Here is a 25441-nt window from a genome sequence, read left to right as displayed (position 1 = left end):
AAATACACATATGGGGGTTTTTTGCCCTTAAATCAGGCTGTTAAAGCTCCTGAGCGTGGAATTAAGAATGAATCTGAACAGCTATTTAAATATTTATATGACTAAAATCCCTCCTAAGCCATATGTTTGTCATGACCCTATATTCTACTGTACAGCGTCTGTTGTCATGAGCACAGATACAACAGCAGTGTATTTTTGTAAAATTAAAAGAGAATATTGATTGTAAAATACAGCATATAGATCAATAATGATTACTTATGAACAAGGGTGTTTTAAAGCAAAGTGCAACAATGAAGTATTTCTGTGAGAAAACAAGAATTAATTTTTTAACAAGAAACACACAGCATTGCTTTTAGACAAATTGAATGCTTTTAATGTTGTTGCTGTGCTCAAATCCTCCTCAAGTTACAAAGAAATCTTCCATTCTTCAGGATAATGGGAAGATATTTTCTCTAAATTTTTTGATTCTGCAGGCATAGTCTTATTCTGTAAGTGTCTTCAGGCTTCCATGCTGCTTGACATTCAGTTTGTTCCCTCAAATACTTTTCAACCTTTACAACCGTTTGAAGAAAACAGGGAAATGTGGTTCTGAAAATTAGAGATTTCTGAACGCTCTCAGGAGGTTTATTACCATTCTTTGTTGCTGAAACAAGTCGTGTAGTGGTGTCACTGGCCACCAGCTAATGGCAGCATGTCTGCAAGCCAGGAAAAGGAAAATAGTTCAGTGCAGGTGACCAAGAAATGATGGTATTTGAGATCCTAGGTGTGAACAGTCCAATATGACTGTTTCATGGCCCACCCTCAGTGCCTCATAAAATATGTTGCATTCAACAGGTTTCCTTAAACTTGGGTGTTTCTGGGACTATGTAAGTGGCTGCTTATTAGTAGGGAAACCTCAGGTCTGTGTTCAGTTTATATTCTGTCCAAAACTTAACATCAGTGGAGAAGGAAATGGATTACTTCTCCTGCATGGAAATACAGAGACTAGGCTGCTTAACAGGAATATTGATTTCCTTTAATAGCAGATGCTACAGTCAAATAGTAGAGAGTAAACAACTTAAAGGTTAGGTTTGCTTAGCTGGACAAGACACATCTCTTGCGTGTCTGAACTGGAATTACCTTGCCTGTTATCGATCCAGCTATGCTAGGAAAGGAAAATTGAAGCCAGCAGCATTTCAGAGACAAGATGTTAAGCCTGCCACATATAGATTTTGCCACCTATGATTGAGGTATTTGTAGTGAAGCAATGACCTGCATTAACAAACCAAATATGTGACTTACAGAAGTATGTAATCCTCAAGTTGGCCAGTAAGCTGGACAGATAGGGAGAAAAAAGGGCACAGTTCTACCTTGCTCCTGCTGTGCCTGTTTGTATCAATGTGGGAGATGCTACAGAATCCATAAGGAGACAGGCTGCAGAGGACTCATGACAAAGCCACCTCCTGCAGCCGCTAGTGACCTGCTTCCCTCTATCCCTTTCCCAAAGGACGCTGCTTGTCCTGTCATCCTGTCCTTTCCTCCATCTTGGAACATCTCCCTCCCTTCCAGAAGGGTTTATCCCTCTCCCAGTTGCCTTACTAATACTTTGCCATCCCAGAGGTTCGGAGATTGGAAGACAAAAGGAAGAGAAAGAAGCACAATGTGGAGAGAGGGCAATGCATCAAGGGTAGTATCAGCTCAGTCCCCACTCCTCTACTGTATATAACTCTTACAGTAAGAAAAAGAACTGACATTTTTGGAATTAGGTGTGGGAGATTTTTGGTTTTTTGGGTTTTTTTAAACATAGTCTTTGGAAGATATGATAACAATAGAATATATATTATAACTGTATGAAAAATTTTATATATACAAGCAAAAGGAGGAGATTCAAATTTAAAAAACCCCAGCCAACTAGATTTGAATGTAGAGTGCTGGCTCTTTTAGAACAGGTGTTGCAGCCTGCACTTAGCTGTAGGTATCACGTTTCACCCTGCTCAGGATGCATTTCTCTGCAGGATCACTATTCATCCATTAGAGAGAAGGACCTTCCTGCAGAGGATGACTCAGGTCACCGAAGCCAGGCTCCTACTCTGAATTATCCTTGAACAGTCCATGTCCTCTGTCCAGAGCTGGAGGTGATTACCCTTCTTATGTAGGAACCTGAGTTATGTGCATAAAGGCAGCTGGTGTGACTGCCCTCCAACATTTGTACTACAGTCCTGTTATGATGATTTCCAAATTCTAGGGTGTGTTAAGAAGTTAGAATGAACTGACTCTCTGTGGGAAGAGTCATTTAGCCACCAGACACACGTGCTTTCTTATCACAACTTCAACTTGTCTTCACAAGTGCTTTCTTATCACGTCTTCATAAGCACAACTTTACCAAGCTTAATTATAGTTGTAGCAGTACTTGAATGCCAAGTCTCTTCCTATTTCATTCCACAATGAACTATTAATTTTCAAGGAGCAGATGAAGTATTTCTTTTTGAACAAATATTTACTATTTCAAAGTAAAACATGAAGTTGTTTTTTTTTCCCCCAGATCAATTTGTATGATATTTGTGAAGATGTTTTTATATGGACCAATACAGAAATAGGTTAAAAAGAAGCAGATAATGTGTGTGTAATATGACAAAAGTATCGTGTAATAATCTGACTCAAAATACAGACTTTCTTGCAGATTTACTCTCGGTTCTTATTTTTTCTTCATTAACAAAATAGTTTGCCATGACTAGATTTTCTTCCTTCTCTCTCTTTCCCTTTCAAGTATTAAATTTCTTCCTTCCTCACCTTCCCCACAAAGTTAAGAAACAGTTTGTTTTCAGGTCTGTTTTAAGCCTCTGAACCTGCACATCAAATAAACCATACTAGTTCCTCAGTGGATGAAAGATGGAGGAGAAATTATTAATAAGCTTCTTATTGACTCAATGTGCTTCAGCAGGAACTCCAATAGTTTATTCTGTTTTATACTTGGAGATATATGCAAGGCTATTTCTGTACAACCACTGTCAAATGATGGTGATGATAGTGGTGTAAAGGAAAAGGATTCAAATCAAATGATTTACACTACTTAACACAAAAGAGCTTTAGCCTTTAAACACGCAACATTCTCCATAATATTAAGGCAAATAAACATGGACTTTCTTTTGATTGTTAAACCAGCAAAATGTTCAGCAAACCCCCTTACTTGGTCCTTGAGACTTGGCTTCCATATTGCCAGTGACTCAAATGCCAGCCTAAACCAGCAGGTGTTCAGAAATAGTTATTGTAATGGAAACTTTAGAGACTCACAGTGGAGCTCACTAAAACATAATACCATTTTCATTACTTTGTCAGCAACTTTATTTCCCACTGCAGCCATGGAAGCTCTTTGCTGGAGTTTTTTCTCCCTTGCAGCTGAACCTTGGCGTGCAGAGTGAAACATTTTGGTGGAATGTTTCAGTCTTTGAAAGGCTTTGGTCTGACTGTGTTCATGCACCTTTTGTTTTCTCTGAATGTTTGGTTCCTGAGACTTACTGGCATGAATGTTCAAAATGAATTTTAAAGATGCATATGCATGTCACCGTGGAAACTGAAGGCCCAACTCAAACAGCAGAGCTGCTGCTGGGATGATTGTGTGCTTTATCCAGCTTGGGCATGGAAGCAGTGCCATGTGAATTGTCTGAACAGCCACACAGCAACTGCAGTGGTTACGACTGGCAGAAACTTCTCTGCCATTGATCTGGTGAGGGTAAGGACATCTCGTGACTGTGAAATGATCCTAAATTAAAGCAGCTGAAAGAAGTATATTTGTGCAAACTATTAATAGAAAAGAAAGATAAAATGGACATTTTTTTGCCCTTACTCATTTGTTCAACTCAATCTCGGTCTTCAGTCCTCTGTCTTCACTTGTTGATATGTTAATGCTTTGCCTGTGGCCTCACAAGCCAATGACTGGTGAGGACTCACACTTGGCTTTGCAACTTTGTTTCAAGATTATATTTGAGAACTGTGAAAGAGAAAACATTCATATCCTGCTTGTGGAAGAAAACATTTTCTTTTGAATTTACCTCTAGTGGGATGGACGAGAAGCCAGTTGTTTTGCTTTGCAAGATATTAGTTATTGTTGTGCTCTATGGAAAAAAAAAATGCTGCAGTGAGCCAAAAGTTTCATTGTTTTGTGGCTCTTTATGGCAGTCCTGTATTCTCTGGCAGTCACCATAAGGCTAGACACTTCACAAACATCTGCACTAGAGAAACAGACTGTAGATTTGTAAGAATATTCACTGTTTGGTAAACTGAATCAGTGTAATTAGTTGATTCCTATGATATAATTCCTAGAATAGCAAAGGGGTTTTTTTACTTAGCCTAATATATTGCTCTTTGCAGTTCCTTTAATTCATAATTTCCATCAATCCATGCATATAATGCATTCCCCAAATTGATGAAGAAGTCAAAAAATATGAAGGCTTGTAGTAATTAAGTGATACAGAAAATTTTACTAGACTTGGTAGTGTAGCTGTATAGTAATTTACTCAGCATTGTAGTTCTGTAGTTGAAACTTTCTTTCTTCTGGGTTAAAGGGCTTCATTTTTTCATCACAGCTAGGTAAAGTGATAGGAAATTCTCCCCCCCCTCAACTTCAAGGAATCAACAGTCTGTACTGTACAGCCTTACAGCACCCCAGGGAAGTGGGTGAAAGAAGAAATGAAATGGGAAATATGCCCACCTTTCATGAAGTGGCACCTTTAAGCCTGGCTGCGTGGTACATGCTTTTCACAGGCTTCAGTATTCAGCCGGGGGTCACAAAAAAGGGTTTCACAGAGGGCCTTGGGTTTGAGCCCGCCATAGATAAAACAGAAAAGTAATTACCCCCTTCTTAGCAAAAAGAGAAATTAATCATTTAGCATTAAATTAATTGCTACAGCACTTTATGCCCTTGGGGTCCTTTTCTGAGCTAGTTTTAATAAATATGAATTTCAGACGGCACAAAATCCAAATTGTGCCAATTTCTGGGAATAAAAATCATGTTTTTTCTATCCTTTAGTGTTTGATTTATTCATAGCTGTTTTGAGAAGTTCATGCATTACAATTTTGGTGTTATTGTCTGCTAAAGATTTTCCCTCCGTTCCTTTTATTGGCCCCATTTCTCCCACACACAAATCCACAAAGCCACAGATGCTCCATTACAATGATGTCAGTCTTGCTACATGCTCCAGCTGTTTGGTAGGTACATTTATAAAGTTCAACCTTTTACATTATGCCATAAATGTATATTTCATGTATAAACATAAAGCTAACATATTGCAGATCACTCTAAGTGTAATTTTAATGGAGGTTCAGTAAGTTTAAAAAATACTGAAAAGTGTTTAATCTTTCCGTTGGCAAGATTTTTATAGTAAGTTTTCCAATATTTTTTTTCTTAGGGTAGGTTTGAATATTCCCTGCCCTCTCCACTATTTCGTCTTCTGTGATCTTTGGAAAAAGCAAGGAGTTGTTTTAGTAAGACAATATGTATTTTAAAGAAAGATGTCTAAGGAAAAATATGTTTCTCTCCACATCTTCTTGGTGCTCAAACCCTCACTTAACGTTCTGTACATTTACCAGCAAACCACGCTGAAAAACACCTTATTCCTGGAATTGTCAGATTTCAGTGATATTTGATATGGCAGATACTGTGCTGATATGGTATATAAATTCTAACAGATTATTTTAAAAATTCATCAAGAATTGGATCCGGACCCTTTCTTTGTGTTGCGTCCTGAATTTCAAAAAAATGCCAAACAGTGCCTGTTTGGCTCTGCCTTCTGCCCCTTTTCTCTATGGTATGTGCTTAAGGGTTCAGCTCATTGAAACTCTGGGCATCCTCTGTGCCCACAGGATCCTTCCCTGGTCTCCCCTGGGTGTTTTCCTTCTTATAAGCCATGTCTTTATTTTTCTCTCTCCTTTTTAGTTGCCTGCTTTGTCTTAATTCAAATGTGGTGCTGGGCTATCACCATATTTGTACCACAAAGTCATCATTATTCTAAAATAAATCTCTCCACTTAGGAAGATTTTGAGGCTCAATCTCTGTTTTGTTGGCTCAGTAATACAATGGCTCTCAAGAGGACAGATGAAAGCTGAGATCAGTAGTTCCTGTTGCTTCAAGTGAGACCCAGAGTGCATCAAGGCCCTAATACCATTGTAGAGGCTAAAGTTTGGGACCATGAGCTCTCAGTACATGACTGCAGAAGAACCTTCCTTATTTTTGGGGTTCAGTTTCATTCCAGACCATAAACACACAGCTGGGTGTACATAATAGAGTGGGCATTGCCCAATGCCTTCTGCTTGTACAAGGTGTGGAGATACAACAAAAAGTTAATGGTACTTGTGACAGTATTACAGGCAGTGCTGACAAGTTCAGAAAACCCTAACAGGACCTGTGGCTCAGAAATGCAGATAATGTCACCGTTATTTGTTTTCTTTTTAATTTGCAGGTCTTTTGTTATCCAGCAAATCCCAAGCAGCAACCTCTTCATGGTGGTAGTAGATAATGAATGCTTCTGTGATTCTGTCCCACCAATTACCATGGCACCTATAGAAATAAGGTATATCCTTTTCTCTACAAATTTGTCAGAAAGAGATTCAAGATGCAAATATTGGAAGATCTTTTATAGTGTAAAACTTGCATTGCATGACATCATCACCCATAAAGTGCTGGGGCTGTTTGAAATGAAGCCAACTAGAATGTGTTCTTTTTTTTTAATGAGAATTCACTTTTTATTTTTTTTAAATGGCCAATATGAATTAAGCAAACACATTATGTGGATCTTTAGGTAGAATAAGGTCATAGTCATCTTTAGATAGCTGAACATGTTACAAATTAGGCCTTAACTGTGTAATTTCCTTATAAGAGTTGAGTTCCTGATATTGGAACTTATAAAACTCTGTGCAATAGAGATACCTCTTTATTTTAGGGTTAAACTGGAGCATTGAAAATATTTCAGAATCCTGCTTTCCAAAAGTATAGCAATGTAACAAAGTAAATATATCACTTGGGTTTTAGTTGCCCCACTTCCTATTTTGTGCTGTTCTGTACTTCAGGATTTGTTTTCTGCCATAAGCTGGAATTTGCCAAAAGCAGCCTGCAGTGTGCTTTTGTTGCACACTTACAGAAAGACAAGTTAGCAGTGTAAGTGCTCGATACTGTTAAAACTATGGAGAGGAAGCACTAGAATTACTTTCTTTTTCTTGTGGTAACCACACATATCACCTTGGGGGTTTGATGGAGAGGGAGGAAGGAGCTAGAAGATTTTCACTGTGTTCATTTCAACATACTTCCATAAAAATGCAGTTCTCAGAACATCCCTCCTTAACTGCCTTGTACATAATGAATCCCTTAAATGTGAACGTTTAAAATCTCAGAAGATAAGACGACGCCCAGAATCTTGTCATGGATTTCACCCTGAAGTAAGTTTCTTTTCCTTTTGGACTCTGGTAGATGTTTCATTTCTTTAAAAAAAAAAAAAAAGTAAATAGGAAAACTATCTTCCAAAATGAAATGTCAGGAAATATTCAGAAAACGCTCAGTATTAAGAGAAGTGAGTTACACTGTAAGTGCTGCAAATGTTTTTTGTGTTCATATTCAATGTCTTGACTTCCTGCTTTAGCAGACTGCTTTGTGTCATGTAAGAGAACGTGGTAGGATATGAGCACAAACAGGCAGCCAGGAATATCTGAGAACTTGCTCTGGCTCGAACATTGACCACAAGATTCCTCATTAGAGATGGTTGGGAACTTTGTGCTGTTAATGTTTCTCTCAGTAACCGGCGGCAGCAGCTCAGCTGTCATGCAATACTCGTTATGTTCATATAATACTGCTTGGGAGGGAGAGTGATCGCTCTGCTACACGTATTTGCTACTCTGTGTTCTGCATAATACTCTTTGTACATGCCGAGGAGATCTCGTAGAGACCGAGATGTGATTACAGTGGCTTGTACAGCGTATGTTCACAGACATCCTTTTTACTCTGGAGTAGCTTTATTTCATGCCTCTGACAGTGTAATGGAATGTAGAATGAGACCCAAAATATGGTGGGGAGGGAATTTGTAATCCTTGCTGAGAATGCTCACTTTCAGTCTACAATCCCCACTTGTTCCACTCAAAAGGTGCACCTGTATTACTTCCTGAGTGTATTTAATTCGTGGATTTTGTTGTTTGCACCGGTGTTCTTATGCCTCTGAAGTTTGGTAAATAATCATAATTGAGTGTAATGGCTTGTATTTATTTTCATTTGTTTGTTTGTTTGTTTTTCTTTAGGAAAATGCAAGGGAATGTGGTGGTGTCTCAGGCCTTAGTGCTAAACCTTCTCTTGTTCTTCTTCCTCTGCTATTGACAATTTTCTCAAGGTGACATTGACTGATGTGTTCAATTGGCATGCTAATCCATGGATAAACTGTGAACTGGGAAATGGTGCAACATAGAGGACATGAAATATAGTCAGAGCATCAGCATTTCATGATTTTAAACTGTTGGTGATATAAATTCCTAAAGATATGTTGAAAAAAGATTTATCTTTTTACTTTGCGAGTCATGCAGATGTGAATTTGGCATATGGTAGTCATGATTCATCAAAAAAGGACTTGGTAGATAGAGGTGACCATCGCTTTGTCCCATTGAAAACAATTTCAGACTGTGTAATTTTTTCAATAAAGTATATTAAAATCACAGTTTCAGAGTGTATTTTAAGTATGCTAATATATATGTTCCAATAATGAATGATGGGAAGAAAATATAATAAATGGAAGATCTTTTATTATGCTTTTAGCCTGTTTCTGAGGAGATTCAGAGAAGAAAATGTGGAGCTTTTACAATAAGGCAGGATAGATTTTATTAACAAATAAGTAAACACCTGTGTGTGTATGAAGGTAACATGTGGTGCTGAAATATAGTGAAGTTTTGGTTTCTGGAAATAGCCATAAAACATCTTATCTGCATTTAGAAAGTGAGCCAAAGCCTTATTTAAGCCTTGTCCCTAACTTGGGCAAGCTTTGGATCAAATGGGTTGATTTGGTTGCAGATGGCAAAAGTAAGTACTTTTCATATGTTTCAATTTATGGGAAGATATGTAAAATAGCCCATATAAAAGGATGACACTGTTCTGTTGGAGTTCTGCCCTTTAGATGTCATGTCAGCTTGGAAAAGCTTGTTATAAGAAAATTCATGAGCAGAAAAAGTTGGTCTTACAACACATCTGTGTCAGCAGAACTCACTATTGTTTTTCACTGGGGCTCTCTGTCAGTGTGCAAAGATCAAGACCAGTATTTTTTTATTCTAGGCCTTATATTCTTCTTTGTAAGGGAAATGAGAAAATAAAGATGAGTATATTCCTCTTGCAATTGGTAGCAGTGTCCCTATTGTGGATATATTTGCTGAAGATCTTGATCTTTGAACTATATTAATCTTTCAGTTTATCGTTGGAGTTTTATATGAAGTAGAATGCTATAAAAATAACATGGCCTCCTAACAATATAATACATTAAATGCAAAATAAAATGCCACTGTTCTAAATCTGGTACTTGAAGATTGCTGTTTCCTGGTTGGGAGTAAATATGCTTTTTAGCCTTAGATAAACGCTAAGCAGATTTTAGCTGGGAATAGGGAGCAAGGCCACTGAGAGGGGCTTTGTGTTAAGGAATACTATCCAGCTTGTAAGAGGAAGAACTAGTAAAATAAAATTTCCACTTCAATGCTTTAATGGGTTCAAATGCACTGGTACTTCCTCTGATTCTGAAACCATACAGGTCTTTGTCTGGACTCTTAATTTTTTTTTCCTCACCTTATTTTTTTTTAGGAGTTTTTCCTACAGTCTTCTCTGTCCTTGCTTGTTGGTCTGAAAATCACTCACTGTGGAATAATTTTCCAGCTGACATTCAGTCAATCTGTTGTCTTAGTGACATGAGCTAAGCTGTTTACTGAGCTAATTGGGAATTCAAGGCATTTTCTCCACTTGGACCCACACAGATATCCTGCCATTCTTTGCTTGTTTTTTCTCTGAGCTCCATTCCCCCTTATCCTCCATCATTCTCTCAAAAACTCAAGTCAATACTTTATAAATAAAGTATTTTAGTTCCTAATTTTCCCTCTGAGTTTCCAGAATGGACAACACCACAGCCTCATAATGCTTTTGTATGTCTGATGCTTGTTCTTTTGCAGTGCTACTTAAATGGGGAAATGTTTATAAGCCACACAATCCAGGTGATTTTTCCTTGTTAGTAGAAAGTGGAAATAAAAATCTTTCTCATTAGAGCTATTGAAAAGCTCTGTATACATCTGTCTGATGTATAAATCATCATTGCTTACAAAGAAAGGAAATGCATTAAAGGAGAAAATTTATTTCTACAGAACATAGATGAAAATGCATAATAATAATTCATTGCTAATTTTTGAAAGAATTGGGCAGATTTTAAATTAGAAAGGAGCAAAGGAGTGACAAGGGAGATTATAATGTAACGGACTAAATTAATATTGTGAAAGAGATTAAAATATGTGTATGTAAGTGAATATTGCTCAGGGAAATGTGACAGTTCATTTTCATCCATTAAGACAGTTATAAAGGCAGAATGCATTGGTGTACACAAACAAGTTACTTTGTGAAACAGAATAATCCAAATAAGTCGTTAAACAACTGTAAAAACATTTTAATGAGTTGCCATTTCTCTGCTAACAAAGACACCTTTTTAATTTTGTGTTTATTCCTTTAGAAGTTTCTCATGCAGCGTGAATCCAGGTTGGTAAAGCCAGTAGTTCAGGAGAAATGGACTTGAGGCCAACTGGCTCAGTGGTGTGTGGATGCACCAGTAAAATCACTTCTCCAAAGTGAAGAGGCTGCAATGCCAACAGCCTGTGTCAGAGCACAGAAACAATGATTATGAGTTCTATGGGACAGAGTTTGCTGACATGGGCTGAAAACATGCCCAGAGCTGGTTGAAACAGTTTTACAGAAAGGCTGATCCCATGCTAATGCATAGGAATGTTCCTGACTGCTGCTGAGTTTACCAGTCTGTTTGTCATCATTAGCTCTGAAACACTGAGAAGGTGTGAAGGTACCATACCATGAAGTGGGTCAGTGCTGTCCATACCCGTGGTAGGTCATAGAAAGTGAAATTAAATTCCATCACCTCGCTAATCATAGGCGCTACTCGTCTTGAATCCTAAAATTATTATGCAAGGTCTGATGCAAAGTCCAGTGTAGTCAAAAGCAAAACGTGTATACATACAGCTGCGTATATGTAAACTACATACATGTTTAATAAAGAGGAAATTCAGACATCTGTATTTTTTAACTCCCTGAATCTGAGGACAAATCCGAGAAGAACCAGGACGAACTGTACAATCAGTTTGCACGCAGCGAGAGGCAGAGCTGAAAGCTTTAGCTTCTGCAGGGCTTGGATCTTTTTTCCTTCTTTACTCTCTTTGCTAATGGCATTGATTTGCAACTTATTAGCCCCAGCTGCCTCATCTTCCTTTAATCTTGATAAAGTGAAAGCTGTCTGGGGGCTCGGGGCTGGCCAAGGACACACCATTTTCTAATGGCTTTGTGTGGGAAAACTGTCCATAACTGTCAGTGCGGCAAACTCTCCTTTAAAATCCTGTAAGCCAGAGAGCCTCAGGCAGGTTTCTGCAGCTGTGCTATCTCCTCTCATTGTTTCTGTGTCACTGAGACTGCCTGACCCACTGTGTTTGGCTGCCAGGGCCAGCTCTGCAATATGTACGCTCAGTGACACAGGTGGTTGCCCAGGGCAAGAAGATATTAAAAGCAGCAGTAATTGTTTCATTGCCTAAATGGCTTCAAGAAACTGTTTCAGTTTTCTGATAGCAGGAGCCCCTAAACAGGGCACTGGTCTGTTTAGCCCTTTGGGTTCACAAGGCAAGCTAGAGGTTTGGCTCAGAAGGTTTGTGGCTAGAAGACTCCAGTTATTTCCACGTGTTTCCTGAGCCTTTTATGGCCTCCAAGGACTTTTATATCTTGGGACTTTCTGTGCCTGAGAAATTCTAACTCATGTGAGTTTAATGTAAATTGGAAAGTTTTCTGTGGAAGAGCGCATCAAAACCTTTCAACCATGGAAAATATTTTTATTTAATTTTCCTACTTGATTATTCTTTTCCCTGAACTGCCCAAGATACTCCCAATAATATGGGCTTTAATATTTAGATGACTTGCTATTTATCTGGTGTACAGCAACGTATTCTCTCTGACAGGTCCAGCTCCCATGTATCTACTGAGAGAGAAAGGGTTCCCATGTACAGCATCTTCAGAATATCTCACTGGAGTTTATCACAATCCAGTCTGAAGTCAATTTTCTTCTCTCTTTACCCTTTGGCCCTTAGTCTCAGATCATATTTCTTCTAATATAATAATATTCTTGCTATAATTCCTTGGGAGGATTTATGTCCTCTTCAACAGTCAGTCTTATGTTTCTTCCCAAGAACACTTTTTGGAACTGGATGTTATAACTTGGATATACCAAGTCATAGTCTATTCTTGTGATTCTCTGAGTGGAAGGATATGTTTCCAACTCTTCCTGTCTTCTTTTCCTTCTTCCCATGGTAACTGTGGTCAACTAAGCAAATGTTATTTTATTGTTTGCACTTCAGTACAAATTATAGTCCACAGTTCTGCCTAGCAGATGCTTTGAAGAATTTCAAAGCACAGTGTTAATCTAGGAAGAACCCATTGATTTTCTTTGGATTAGAGTGGGAACAAGAGGCACTTCTGCATTATGGTTGCTTTGGATCCAAGTTAAAAATGGTAAAACAAAGCTGTATAACCCTTCAGTAAGTAGCATTAACAAAATGTATGCAATATATTTTAAAACAAATGTATCCCTTACAGAACATTTGTTCAGTGCCAGATGGCTGCTTTATGGTCAGTTTTAAGGATGTGAAACTTTGCTTGCAGAATGAGATCCTGTTGAAACTGAAATGAGAGTAAATAAGTCGTACTCTTTCATTGTGAAAGCATTGCATGCCCATGTATGCATATGTTAAATATCTAATTACTGAGGCTTCCTTTAGTTCTGTAATTTTTAAAAAGGCACCTTTAATTAAACATAAAAAAGTAATTAAAGGGTGGTAACTACATTTTTCAATTATTTTCTCCTGAGTCTGATGGTGCCTTACTTAAGAGTAGCCAGTTGAGCTGTGGATTGATTCAGCCATCCAAGTGATAAGATGTTGAAACCTTAAGAAGATAATTTCCCTCTCAACAGTTGTAGCAGATTCGATTGCTCATCCTTGTGGCAGAAATAACCAGGTAATTTTGTTTGTGTCACTCTACCCTCTAACACCTCACCAGGTGTCAAAAGTTCACATTTTTTTTCTCTGCTCTGCTGCTAACAATTTGTGGCAGCATCTTGACTATGCCAAGATTTTTGGGTAATTCTCACAAAATTGACAAAATAGTATTAAAAAAATCAATGCAGTATCAAAATAAGTGGCATGAAAGCAACTGTGTTTCCTGTGATATTTTCATTATTCATTGTAAGTCCTTTGTTATCGTTATATTAAATGGAATTGAGACGGAATTTCCAGTTTGTCATGTCACAGTGCTGCGAAATTCAAGATGCTTTTGAAGAGTTGAGTTCTAGTTCATTCAAGTAGTGCAGAGTCTGGTTATCTCTTACTTGAATTCTTTTATCGAAAGGTTATAAGGAGTTGACAGCTAGTAGGGCCCCTGTAAGATCAAACTGGAAACCTGGCTTTTTCCTTCCAGATGTGGTCTTGAACTGCACTTATATGTGTTTAAAGCAGCCTTGTAAGAGAAGGTTACACTTGACAATTCTGAGTCAAATTTGAACCTTAACACCAGAAGTTCAAGTGGTTAATGCTGGGTTTGTTTGACTATGTTAGGATTTAGTTTGCAGCATTAACACGCTGGGTATTTCACTTCCAGGAGAAAGGGAAGATCAGATTTCAGTTCGTAGCAAAAAGTGTTTTAAATCAACCATTTAAGTGTCTTAGGCAGAGTGCTAAATGTTTAATAGGGAAAGCTAGTTGGGACTAGCTGGGATAGCTGAACTAATCGAGAATGCTTCAGGCAGACATGCAAATGTGCAGATGACTCCTGAAACAGGAAATACAGAATTGTTTTGTTTTGTTTCTTTGTTAGTGACTTGGCACTGGTCAGTTTGGTTTAGCTGGAAAACAGAAGATTATTTTTCATTTGCCCATGTAGTTTGTGGGGGAAAAAAAACAAACTAATTTATAAGCAGGCAGCTGCATTCCTGGAATCTTCTAACATTTCCTTTGTGACATTACTGTGATATGCACGATAATTAAGATAGAATCCCAAGTTCCTGACAATATTTTATTATCTTTTATAGTTAATGAAGCTGCTTAGGTACATCTGTTTCATGTCTACAGATGCCAGTGAAATAATAGGGAAAAAAAATCTATTTACATAGCTAGTTTCTAAGCATCAAAACCAAAACAGAACCACAATTAATTTGTAATTGCATTACCTCTAACAAACTTTAAAAAGCAGGACATGTAACCTAGTGATAAAGACGCTAATGGAGACTTGTGATTTCCCATCAGCAGATCTTTGTGGGTTTCAGAAAGGCATTTTGGTTTACAGTAGACATTATTCCTGCTTTTTCTTCTTCAGTCTTTCAAAGTCTAAACCCAGAGAACTTCCAGAACTCCCAGGAAATCTATCCTCTGGAGAAACAGTAAACAAAGAGTATTTTGAATTCTCCTTAAAACACAAAGTTAATGTGATACACTTGAATTCTTACAAGTATGGACTCAATAAGGGATATATCTAGTTAATATCCTTTAGGTCTACTAGTAATGATATAAGCAGAGATCTCTGTAGGAAGATAAATATTCTGTGAGATATAGGAAGGTCAAGAATTTTTATTTTCCACTGATAAAACTTTTCTTGGCAGAAAACCTCCAGATCTTATTTAAAAGAAAAAAACTTTAAAAACTTGGGTTTATGAGAACTCAGAGGGACATTGTTTAAGTCCATTTTTTAACCATGAAATCCTTTTGACATATGGCAGTCATTATGTATTTGCATCTGTCTATCTTGAAGATTTTTTCTAATAGAAGATACTTAAAAGTTTCACATTTAACATATTTTTCAATAAACACTTAAGAACTTCTTAACAGTAAACAATGATCTTAAACTGCCTTGCCAAGCATGTAAATGATCTACAACTCCTAATACACCAAAGATTGTTGCATATTTTCAGCTCTGCATTTGGGACCTCTAGGCAATGCTGTTTCAGATTAGGATAAACCATGAATTTCTTAACTGTTTCACTTTAGAGAAGAAGGCTTTATCGTTCTGATACTCATGGCAGAAAACCTGGAAATTTGTCCTGCCCATTCCTTTCCAAATACAGCAACCTTATCTTCGTTAGCATCTGAGAGATTTAAGGTTAGTGGAGGATACCCTAATGTAAAAAAATTAAATACTCTGGGTAAAATAAACAGGAAAAAACCCTCTATGCTTTGTACCACTTTCCCTGCCTGTCCAGCTTTTGCCTCAGTCTCACACAAGAAAAGTCCTTTGTAACATGGCATATGTAGAGGAAAGATTATGATTTCTTGAAAGGGAAGAATGACACATTTTTCCTTCTCTCCTGTTGCAGCCATCAATAGAAATATTCATGCTACTTTCTTATATTCTTCCTTTTATGTAGACCTACCAGTAAAGCTGGCTATGAACAGGGAGGGAGGGTATATAAGATTCAGCTTTTTAGGTTTTAGAGAGTGAAATGAAATTTTGTTTGGACAGCATTTTCATGGCTTTAGTATAAAGCTGTTTTTATGCAGAAGGACACAACCATACATTATTGGAGGCAATGCCTCAGTGCCAACTTGCAGAAAAGACAACTTGGTGCATATTTGTGTTTGTGATCAGAAGCTACATTTGCTGCTTAGGAGTGATCACAAGGAAGGGCAGCACAGACTGAAAGATGAAGCAGTTGAAGACAAGGAAACAGAGAGGGAAGTTGATTCTGAGTAAATTCTGAATAATAGGAAAACAAAAAGACATGTTTCCCACTGAGCGAGGTTTGGTCTTGGTTCAGCAGAGATTTCCTCTTGAATTCTTTTCCTGTATTGTCTTTCTTTTATGGTTTGGGAGATGGAAATGCAGAGAGCTCAGGATGTGAATCCTTTGAGATTTTGCATTTGTGTTTCATTCAGGAAGTAAGAGTAGTCTGGTGCTTGACCTGGCTGTAAATACTTTGCCCCAGGAATGCTGCATTGATCAAATCAGGATATAAAATTGAGGAGCTCAGCTGTTCAGTCAGTTGTGTGCAAGCAATGGGAAGATATGGCTCCAAGAATCTTACCTGGCAGCTTCATGTTCAGTCTATTAGACTGCAGTGTCCTGAGAGGAGGTAGGCTGATCACTTAAATCAACACAGAATAAGAAATCAAGTGTAAAATCTCATATGTCTTGCAAATGCTACTAGTCTTACCCATTTTTTTAATAGAAATAACAGTGGTATAGGTATAGGTATCTTTTCCGTATCTTCAGTGAACTTTAGCTGGAACATATAAAGCCCTTCGTCTAAAGTATCTGTTATTTCAAGGTCAGTGCTATAAATAAAGAAGCTCATTCAAAAACACTTCTTAAACTATGTCATGTTTATTATGTTTATCAGATATCCCATTTTCTCCAAGAGAGAAATCTTGAATGGTGCCTGTAAAACCTGAAGTGTAATATGGAAGAATAGAGTATTAAACTATTCTTAAAACCTTAACGTAAGTAAGTAACTGTGAAACACTGCAAAATACTCCCAATAAGCCTCCTGGCCCATTTGTTACTAAACTTCTAGAAACATAAATTTCTATTACCAGCACTGTCTTCTGGAAGACATTTGCAACTCATATAAATGAAAAAAACAGGCACTTATCAAACAGACAATGCTTTAACATCTCAGTAGATCAGGTTTTGGGTTTTTTTAATGGCTGAATAATCACTGAAGAAGCACAATCACAGTATTCATGAAGGAGAAAAGAGAAAGCAAATGGATATAAAATTGACCCATCACTCTTTGTTCCAGTCTTTAGAGACTGCTGGACTCCACATCTGTTTCTTCTCCATGGTTTTATCATGATGGATCTTTTCTGCTTATAGGGCTCTAGGTCCTTTTAAATCCTTCCATTCTGTGTTTCTATTCCTACTTGCTTTTTTTCCATGAGCTTTGAAAAACAATCCTAAAACACCCAACAAACCACCAAACCCTAGCATCAGATCGAAAAAGAGCTCAAGGAATCTTCCTGGAGTTTGGAATCTGTACCATTAGAATCAGAAAGATTACTTTGACAGTCCTGTAGGGACAGTGTGTGTGTGTATGTATATATGTACTTGTATGCATTATAGTTCTGGAAAATACTTATGTCATAAAGAGCATTATTTTACTCAAGCAGATATTGATAAGCAACATGTCATCCTGGAACATCCTTACTTTCTGGTTCTGATTACACCCTCTTAACCTAGTCTATACCTATGCACTGGAGTGCAATAACTCATGGAATATTATGGGCCACATGTATTTCAAGCTGGCTTCTCAAGTGACAGCATAACTCTTTTGAATCTCCTGGTCCAGCCTTCAACAGAGAATGTAAATCCTTGTCTCCTGATGAATTTGAAGAGTGTGGCAGCACTCCCCCTATCCATGCATTGTACAAACAGGCCCCTTACACTTCATTCCATCTGTCCTCCCTACATGGTCTGCCTCTAAAGGGCCGAATGTATGGGCTGGGGGATAGAATTAGGAAAGAACATCTATTGAGAAGCCTCAAATGACACTATTTTTTTTTCATTTCTCTTTGCTTTCACTTGGTACTTTTTAAGGATTTGTTGGAGAGAATTAGCTTCAGTTCCTATTTATACATTCACATAATTTGCCTTTTAGCACTTGTGCCCTACTTGAAGTGGCTTGGCAGGACTATTTAAAGGTAATTGAATTCCATAGTGCACTTTAAAATTATGTTCTTGAATGGAATATAGAGTACAGTGCTTTAAGTTTTATTTGTCTATTCATCTTTCCCTGAGTTTCAGGGAAAGAAAAGACATTGGGTTTATCTTGAAGCTTGACTGTAACAAAATGCTATTTTTCCTTCTGTTTCTACTGAGTTTGCTGGAAAGGACCAATGACACCTACTTAGAGCAATTTTAGCAAGAAATAAGAGTACATTTGGGCCTGATTCTGTATTGCACTGCAAGCATTGCATGTTTGAAGTGGCCACTGGCGACTGAAACCTTGTTGTTTCTGGGTTTCTGTTTTTCTTAGCAGAGTTTTAAATCATGTGTTAGCCTCCTGGATCTTCTTAAAATCTGCACTCCTGTGAATTTAACTGCAGTGAATTTAACCTGCTGGTTAACAGAATTTCAAGAAGAAATGCTGTGTATATCTGTGCTGCTGTGTTTTCACCCTTTTTCACCTATACTGCTCTCAGAAAATGACAATTCTTATAAGGATTGGAGACTATCACTATCGCTTTATTTTATTCAGTTGTCTCAGGTTAATATATGACCTCTTACCTTTACTGAGGAATTTCCCCATATGTCTGCTCAAAGAATTTCCTTGGATGATTCTCTGGGGATTTCATTCCATGTTTTGTAGAAGTGAATTATGATTGGATTAGAAAGGCGTAAATCTTCTTGAGTTTTCAGGAGATTATTTCCTGGATTTCCAAAGTTAGCTGTATGTCATTCTATCTTCACCCATGCCATGGGCCCTGTATCCCTGTTCCAGGTGGAATTGGTTTCTGTCTGGTCGAAATTAATTTTTTTTAGGCTGGAGTTTGTAAATTTGAACAATCAAGAGCAACTGAGATCATGCAAATATAAGAAAATGGCTTTTGAACAGAACTCTTAAAGTGATTCAGAAAGCTCACTGCTGAGAAAACACAGTCTAGCTAATTTTCTGACAGTTCTCTATAAGGTGAGATCTATTTGAATAAAGTGAAACATCCAGAGCTTAAGCTAAATAATTGACAGCAAGTCATACCTTTTTTTCTCTTTATTGTGAAAGGCTTATAAGGTATTGTATATTGTTAGTGTTATCAGTTCGTTATAAAGAAGAATGTGTATTCTTCAAAATTGTCTTTGAAGGATAGATGGAATTATTTCTGATTATTTTTCTGTTGAGAAAAATAATGGATAATGCCCAGTGAAATGTTGGCTTAAACATGTTTCTTTAAAAATTGGAATCAGTAGTCTCGTAAGTTTTTCAATATTCAATGAATGCAAAAAAATCCAGTTTCTGTGAACCTCTGTCAAAATGCAGAGCAACACTAATTGCACGTGGAGGGTCACGTCAGTACATAAGGATCTGAAATGTCAGGAACTTATTAGTGAAAGAAACAAATATTAGAGATGCCAGGTTCACACTGTAGTTGCTTCCTAATTTGAGGAAGTCAAATATTAGCGCTGCTTCCTAAGTAAACCACATAAGCTTATATTTTTCCACAAGGGTCCCCAAGGAGCACTGGGCAGCTGGCATTCTTCCCTGCTCTGAGCCAGTGCTGGTCAGCTATTACAAGTGCTACTATTTCACTGAGAAGTGAGTAGAGCTCTTGATCAGTTCTGATTGAATGCTGGCACTTTGCACGAGTATAACTGCCAAGTCAGAGTGTTTGTAGCTGGTACTACCTGTGTCACCCACTGAAATTTAAGTATTCTCTCAATTGTCGGTCTTCATCCCCTTCTGCACAATCTCAGTAAGTGCTGAAGGGCATTTCCTTCCCAAGGAGGCTGTCAGGTGGGACTCCATGAGCTTCCTGCTGCTTTTTCATCCTCTTAACGTGTACGTGACTCTGCTGTGTGCAGGGGAACATTCGTTGGCTGGGTTGTACCGGGATAATTTTATCAGTTGTAATTACACCAGTCTGGCCAGTATAACTCCCCTTTTGGATATATTTAGTATGAAGTAAAGATATCTTTTTCTTCTTAAACAGCTTTCATAGTGACATAAACTAAACCAGAGATAAGCACTCATAGTCCTTATATGAATGTCGAAATAGAGAGTTATATTTATATCATAATTATAACAGTTATAATTAAGCCACTATAACTATGCTGGTAAATTTCCCAGCGTAGTGAAGCCCTTAATTAGGAGGTAAAGTCTGAAAGGTTTTCAGTTGGCTAATGCCACCCAGCTTTAAAACAACACTGTGTCCAATTCAGCCAACAATGCCTTGTGCCTAGTTCAGTGTGGGGTAAGTCTGAGGTCAAAGGGGGATCTTTATGGGCTGAAACCTGTTCCTAATATAAATGAAAGTATAGCTGCAGATGGAAGGAATGGGGTGGAGGATTTGGGGAAGAGAAGAGATGGTGTAGCCAGCCTGGTGTTTTCCACCTTTTTTAAGGATGCTTAGTCAGGATTCTTCTTTGGGGCAGATTTGTGCGCAGAAAAAAGCTTGTCTCTTTCTGATGTGGACCAGGAGTCTTTGCCACTTGCAGATAAGGTGGCTGCAGTGCAGCCTTGATTAGACCAGAACTCCAGCTGAACAGACTGATAAAGAAGGATGTCGCCTATTTAATAGATGCTGGTGTAATAGCACAAGGTCCTGCTGCTTTGTAATCTACAGGTATTAGCTCCAGACTGAACTTAAAAAGACACTAGTTTTGATTTAGAAAGCTCCAAACAGCTTTGGACAATCTAGACTATCTTTGGACTATTTAGAATGACTTTCTAGTATCATACTTTTGTAGTTAAAATGAGCAAAGGCATCCCCTTTCACTCTAAAGAGAGGAGGCAGGTGTCTGTAAATCCTTTAATGTTAATGTCATTCCTTACTAGAAAAGCCTCAGTGTGCTGATTGATGTTGAGGTGATTTTGCAAAATGCATTCTTTTCTATGAATTTTGGAGTTTATGTGTTTTGATGGTAATTGGAGCTCTGTAAGGGATAGAAGGTGGGGGAGTTTGCCATGGGCTTAATCCCTGGTTGTTAAGGAAGGATGTGAATATTTAAATCTTGTCTGGGTAGTTTAAAAGGTACAGAAAGATTTTGGGTAAGTGCTTGTTCTTTGTGACAATTTCCATAAATATTTAAACACAAACTGTCAGATGCCCTGATAACCTTTGACCTCAGAATTGTTTATATTTTAGTTGTATGTAAAATAGTTTAATAAACTGTATATATAAATTATATACACTTAGAGAGCTAACTGTTATGGGAAACACCCTTTGATTTTTTTCATAGTAACAAATCAATCTGTGTTAGGAACAAACATTACACCAAGCATGGAAAAATTGCTACAGGGCTTGGATATTTTTGGAACTCTAATCCTGATTTTCTAACATTAGATTTTGGCCACTGAAAGTAGTGTAAAATATCAATAGAGCTTGGATCTCTACAGAGAGACCAAAAAAAAGAGAATAAATCCTCTAAATTACTGAACACATTCAGAAGGGAAGGAGGTCTAATCTCATTTCAGCTAGTGCTGCAGACAGTAAGTAATGAATTGGGAAAATCAGATAGAAACTGTAGCAACATTTCTGGATAAAATCTGGAGCTGATAAACAGGCACACACACCTTCTGCTGATTCAGAGAGAAGTGCATTGAAGAGTTACTGAGATTGATGCAAACGCTTTTATTCAACTCTCTGTTGAACTCTCAGCAACTCCTGAAAGGAGCAGTGTCAGGCAGTTGATGGGCAGTGTCTGCACAGCATTTCTTCAATGACAAATTTTTGCACTGCTGTCAGAGCTGTGTGATGCACAGTGGTGTCCTGCAGGGAGCAATGTGCTTGGTTTCACTCACCAGCTACAACTTCAGCTACTTTCTCATACCTCCATCTTTCCTCACTGGTTGCAGGGCCCAGTTCCGACTGCCTTTGCACGGGGAGAGCTGCAGCTGAAGGCAGGAGAAATCTGGCTGCTGTGAGACAGTATGGAGTTAGTCTGATAGCTTTTTAAAGTGCTTCAGGATCCTTTGGGATGAGATGTGCTATATAACTTTCAATTATTATGTTTTAAACTGTTCATTTGAAAATGCCTGCTTAAGTTTTTGGCACAGCAAAATAGGACTTGTTGAACCAAAGTTGGAGGCATATGGAAAAGGAAAAGCAAGGGGCTTTATTGAAGTTCTCCCAAGGCTCTACAGCTTGAAGAGCTTCTTAGAGAAGTGTGTACTGCCAGGCCACTCTTTTTTCCCAAGCTTTCACAGCTCTAGTAATATGGTTTGAAATGAAAATAAAATACAGAAGCTTAGTTAATATATGCCACTTCCTTCGCTGTGTTTAACACACAGGCTGAGTCCTGAACTTTCTTGGTCATTTTGATGATTGGCCAATTATGTATAATACACTGTATACTTCGGCTTTTTATTTCCTGTTTAGTTCTGAAAAACAATTACAGTACCTCTCTAAGAAGCGATTGTAGTCTTTGTAAATGTCATGGCATATTACACATGCTTGTATTAGGGCAATTGTCACAATGCATTACTGCTTAAAAAATAATTTATGTGCATTACACATAAAAGACACAATAGATTTTGAGGAAAGACTGTGCCACAGAAATAAGTGATGGCAGTTGTACAACAATATGGGTAGCTGTTAAATTGTATGAAGTTGTGGGCAACATTTTTGGACCAAAAATTCTAGTATGGTTTTGTTGTAACCTTTTGCTTTCCGTGGAAATTTTTTTTCTTTGGGGGAGAAAAAAAAACCCACCTTATTCTAAAAAATCAAACCAAAACAAAATAACTAAAATGAAAACATGTTTGTTTTGAACTCACATTATGAAACAAAATGAGCAGTTTCTGTTCCGCTTAAAGTGTGTAGTTTTGAATTCAATGTAAAACTGTTTATTAGGATGGAAAACGTTGTCTTTTTGCTAACTACCTGTACTCTTTTTTTTTTCCTTACCTGAGAACTGTAAAGCTACATAAAGTTTTAAGTGTATATAAAGAGCAGCACATTTGAAGAGGGAAATATAATTCAGATCTGCCTGATTGTTAAGATTGGGAAAAGCAGATGAGGAATGAGACACTTTCCTAAAAGAAAATGCTTTCTCAGTTCAATAAGTTTTCCCCTTCATATTGCAGTGTAACAATCAATGGCCTTGCTCCAACATGCACTAAACCAGAAGGTTTGCTCAGATTCCTATACAGCTCCATCAGCTTTGGTAGAAGAGGATTTTTTTGCTAAAAATTAAGTACATGCATAAATGCCTCCTGGAGCAGAGCCGAACTTAGCAAGGGGCTTTACCCCCTTGGAGCTCAGTGCTCCCCCAGCCCCGTTCTGTGTGCACAATGTGTTCCAGAGCCATGCTCAGTGACTGATGGATCATTTGACTTCAATATGTGCTCACTTTGGATTCTTTGTTCCAAAATGTGGATTTGAATACAAATGAACCTGAATACAAGGCAACTGAGGAACCTCTTTCTGTCTCAAACTATTAAATGCCTAAGCATCTTTAATTAAAAAAAAAAAATAGATAAACAAGGGGCCTGACACAAACTGACCAGAGCTGTAAAGGACACGTGCTTATGTGGTTTTATTTATTTTTCACATGTGTGTAATTGAACATTATCAAAGCAAACCCACAATAAAATACAATGGAATGTCAGCATTACCATCTGTTTGCCCTGTGCTGTTCAACGGAGCCAAACAAGGTCCCTTACACTTTTTTCTTTCCCCATAAGAGAAGCAAGTAGGCATGGGCCAGGCTTTGGGCATGGGCCAGGCTTTGGCCATTGTGCTGTTGGTTCAGGTAAAACACAGTGCCCTGATGGGGGATGTGCCTTCAGCTAATCTCAGACAGACACCCTTGTGATTTGTGTACCCTTTCTGATCTGCAATCACAGATCAAAGGAAAAGGCAGGCTGGTAATGTCAAAGCACACAGCTCCCAGACTGTGGAAGTGAAGAACAGCACCTTGAGCTGCAACCGTGAAGGGAATCTGCCATAAATCCTGCTGTGGCAGTAGAGCAGAATAGGTGAAAGCCACCCACTGTGTTTGGCTTGTAGCTGCCACTTGGCTTTCAAAAAGCCTGTTCACTTTTTTTTTTTTTTAAAGATACTTTGGAGGTCTCTGTTATAGTGCCATGTAGTTCTAAAACTAAAAGCAGTGACTTGCATGCTTTTTGCTAGAGGATGAGAATTTTTTATGAAATGCACATTTATGTCTGGGGAGTGACAAGTGTTAGTGGCAGCAGTCAGGACTTTCAGTCAAGAAAGGGAGAAGCTCATTTCCATTCCAAGGTCTGATGCACTATTTAAGCCTTGTGTTTGGACCAAAACCCTGGCAAACTATAGGTAAGCGGCAAAACACTCAATAATCAGGATTATGTAATAAAATGGAAATGGTTTATGGGACCTTGGTGGGTCCTGGGCATGGAGACAAATTTCCCTCACAATTTCCATTGAATTAAAGCATCTGGGGAAAGTGCCTGAATGAAGACAGAATTACAGAGAAAGCAGTAAATGGTGGCCTGAGAGGAGCTGGTCAGTGAGCCTGTACTGTCACATAGCGCTGCCAGGGAGCTGCTCAGCAGGGAATGCCTGTCCTCAGAAACTGGACATTTTAGCAACAAGGATTCAGCCCTGTATGAAGAAGGTGTAAGCTTACCATGCTACAGCCTGCATCCCTTTAGTAGGAAAGTCTTTGATCACACTGCAAGAAGAGGACATCTGGGTGTGAAGCTGAGGCGGGGGGAGGACAGAATTAACTGCTCTGGAACTTTCCCATCCTCTCCCCTACCTAAAATCCCACATAAGTGTTGTTTGGGAGAGAACAGGTAGACAAGAGGAAGAGCATTTCTATAATGATAAAAATTATACTGGAAGGAGGATGAAACAAGGCAAGCCAGAGTCTCAATTCTTTGGTTGAAATCCTTTGAGCTTTGCATGAGACACGAGGAGGAATGGTTGTTTAGCCACCCTTAGGCCTGCAGGTGAGTGAATGAAGTAGTTGCCTGTTACTTTGGGGAGTACCTGTGGTGTCTTAGTGACTTTCCTTGTGTGATCATTGCAGGTATTTTCTATAAACCCTAATGCTGGAAGTTGTGGTGGACTCCAAACTGTTCCAGTGGTACCTTGGACTGGAAGATGTTAAGCTCAGTGGGGTTGGATCCTTTCAGAAATGTAGGAAGATAGTTCCTACAGGAATTGTCACACTATAGTGACTTGGTTAAACAATGAAAACAGATGGGCTGTTGTTCTGGGTGCTTTGTAATGGATAATACTCAAATGATTAATGAGTTACTGGAGCACCAGTAGAGACCTAACTATTATTCTGTATGGCATTCATGAACTGCAGGAAGATAGCTGCTTGGCTGGAGAAAAACTCAAAAGTCAGAGCTTTGAAAAGCTTAAGCACGTAAAAATGTTACACTGTTTTGTGTCTCCAGGAAGCACATAGTAATGTGAAACATCCACCACATGTTTAAATTGTGTAGGCTTATTTATATATATGTGTGTGTGTGTGTATTTATAAGGAGAGAGAGAGAAATTAAACTATGTG

The 25441-nt window shown here is 38.2% G+C and overlaps 1 protein-coding gene across 1 annotated transcript in view; it reads left to right on the top strand.

Moving 5' to 3' along the window:
- The window catches only part of CACNA2D3 (calcium voltage-gated channel auxiliary subunit alpha2delta 3), a 407078-nt gene extending 398412 nt beyond the window's left edge, over positions 1-8666 (top strand). Inside the window, exons 36-38 of the mRNA XM_027728083.2 lie at positions 6435-6547; positions 7325-7407; positions 8257-8666. Coding sequence (XP_027583884.1) covers positions 6435-6547; positions 7325-7407; positions 8257-8349 — 289 coding nt within the window. The 3' untranslated portion in view covers positions 8350-8666. The remainder of the gene's footprint in view (positions 1-6434; positions 6548-7324; positions 7408-8256) is intronic.
- The last annotated feature ends 16775 nt before the right edge of the window (positions 8667-25441 follow it).

The sequence above is a fragment of the Pipra filicauda genome, unplaced genomic scaffold (genome assembly GCF_003945595.2).
Source record: "Pipra filicauda isolate LSUMZ 115617 unplaced genomic scaffold, ASM394559v2 scaffold103_size3290846_pilon, whole genome shotgun sequence".
Lineage (NCBI taxonomy): Eukaryota > Metazoa > Chordata > Aves > Passeriformes > Pipridae > Pipra > Pipra filicauda.
The sequence above is the reverse complement of the archived record's forward strand: the minus strand, read 5'-3'. Positions and strand labels throughout refer to the sequence as shown.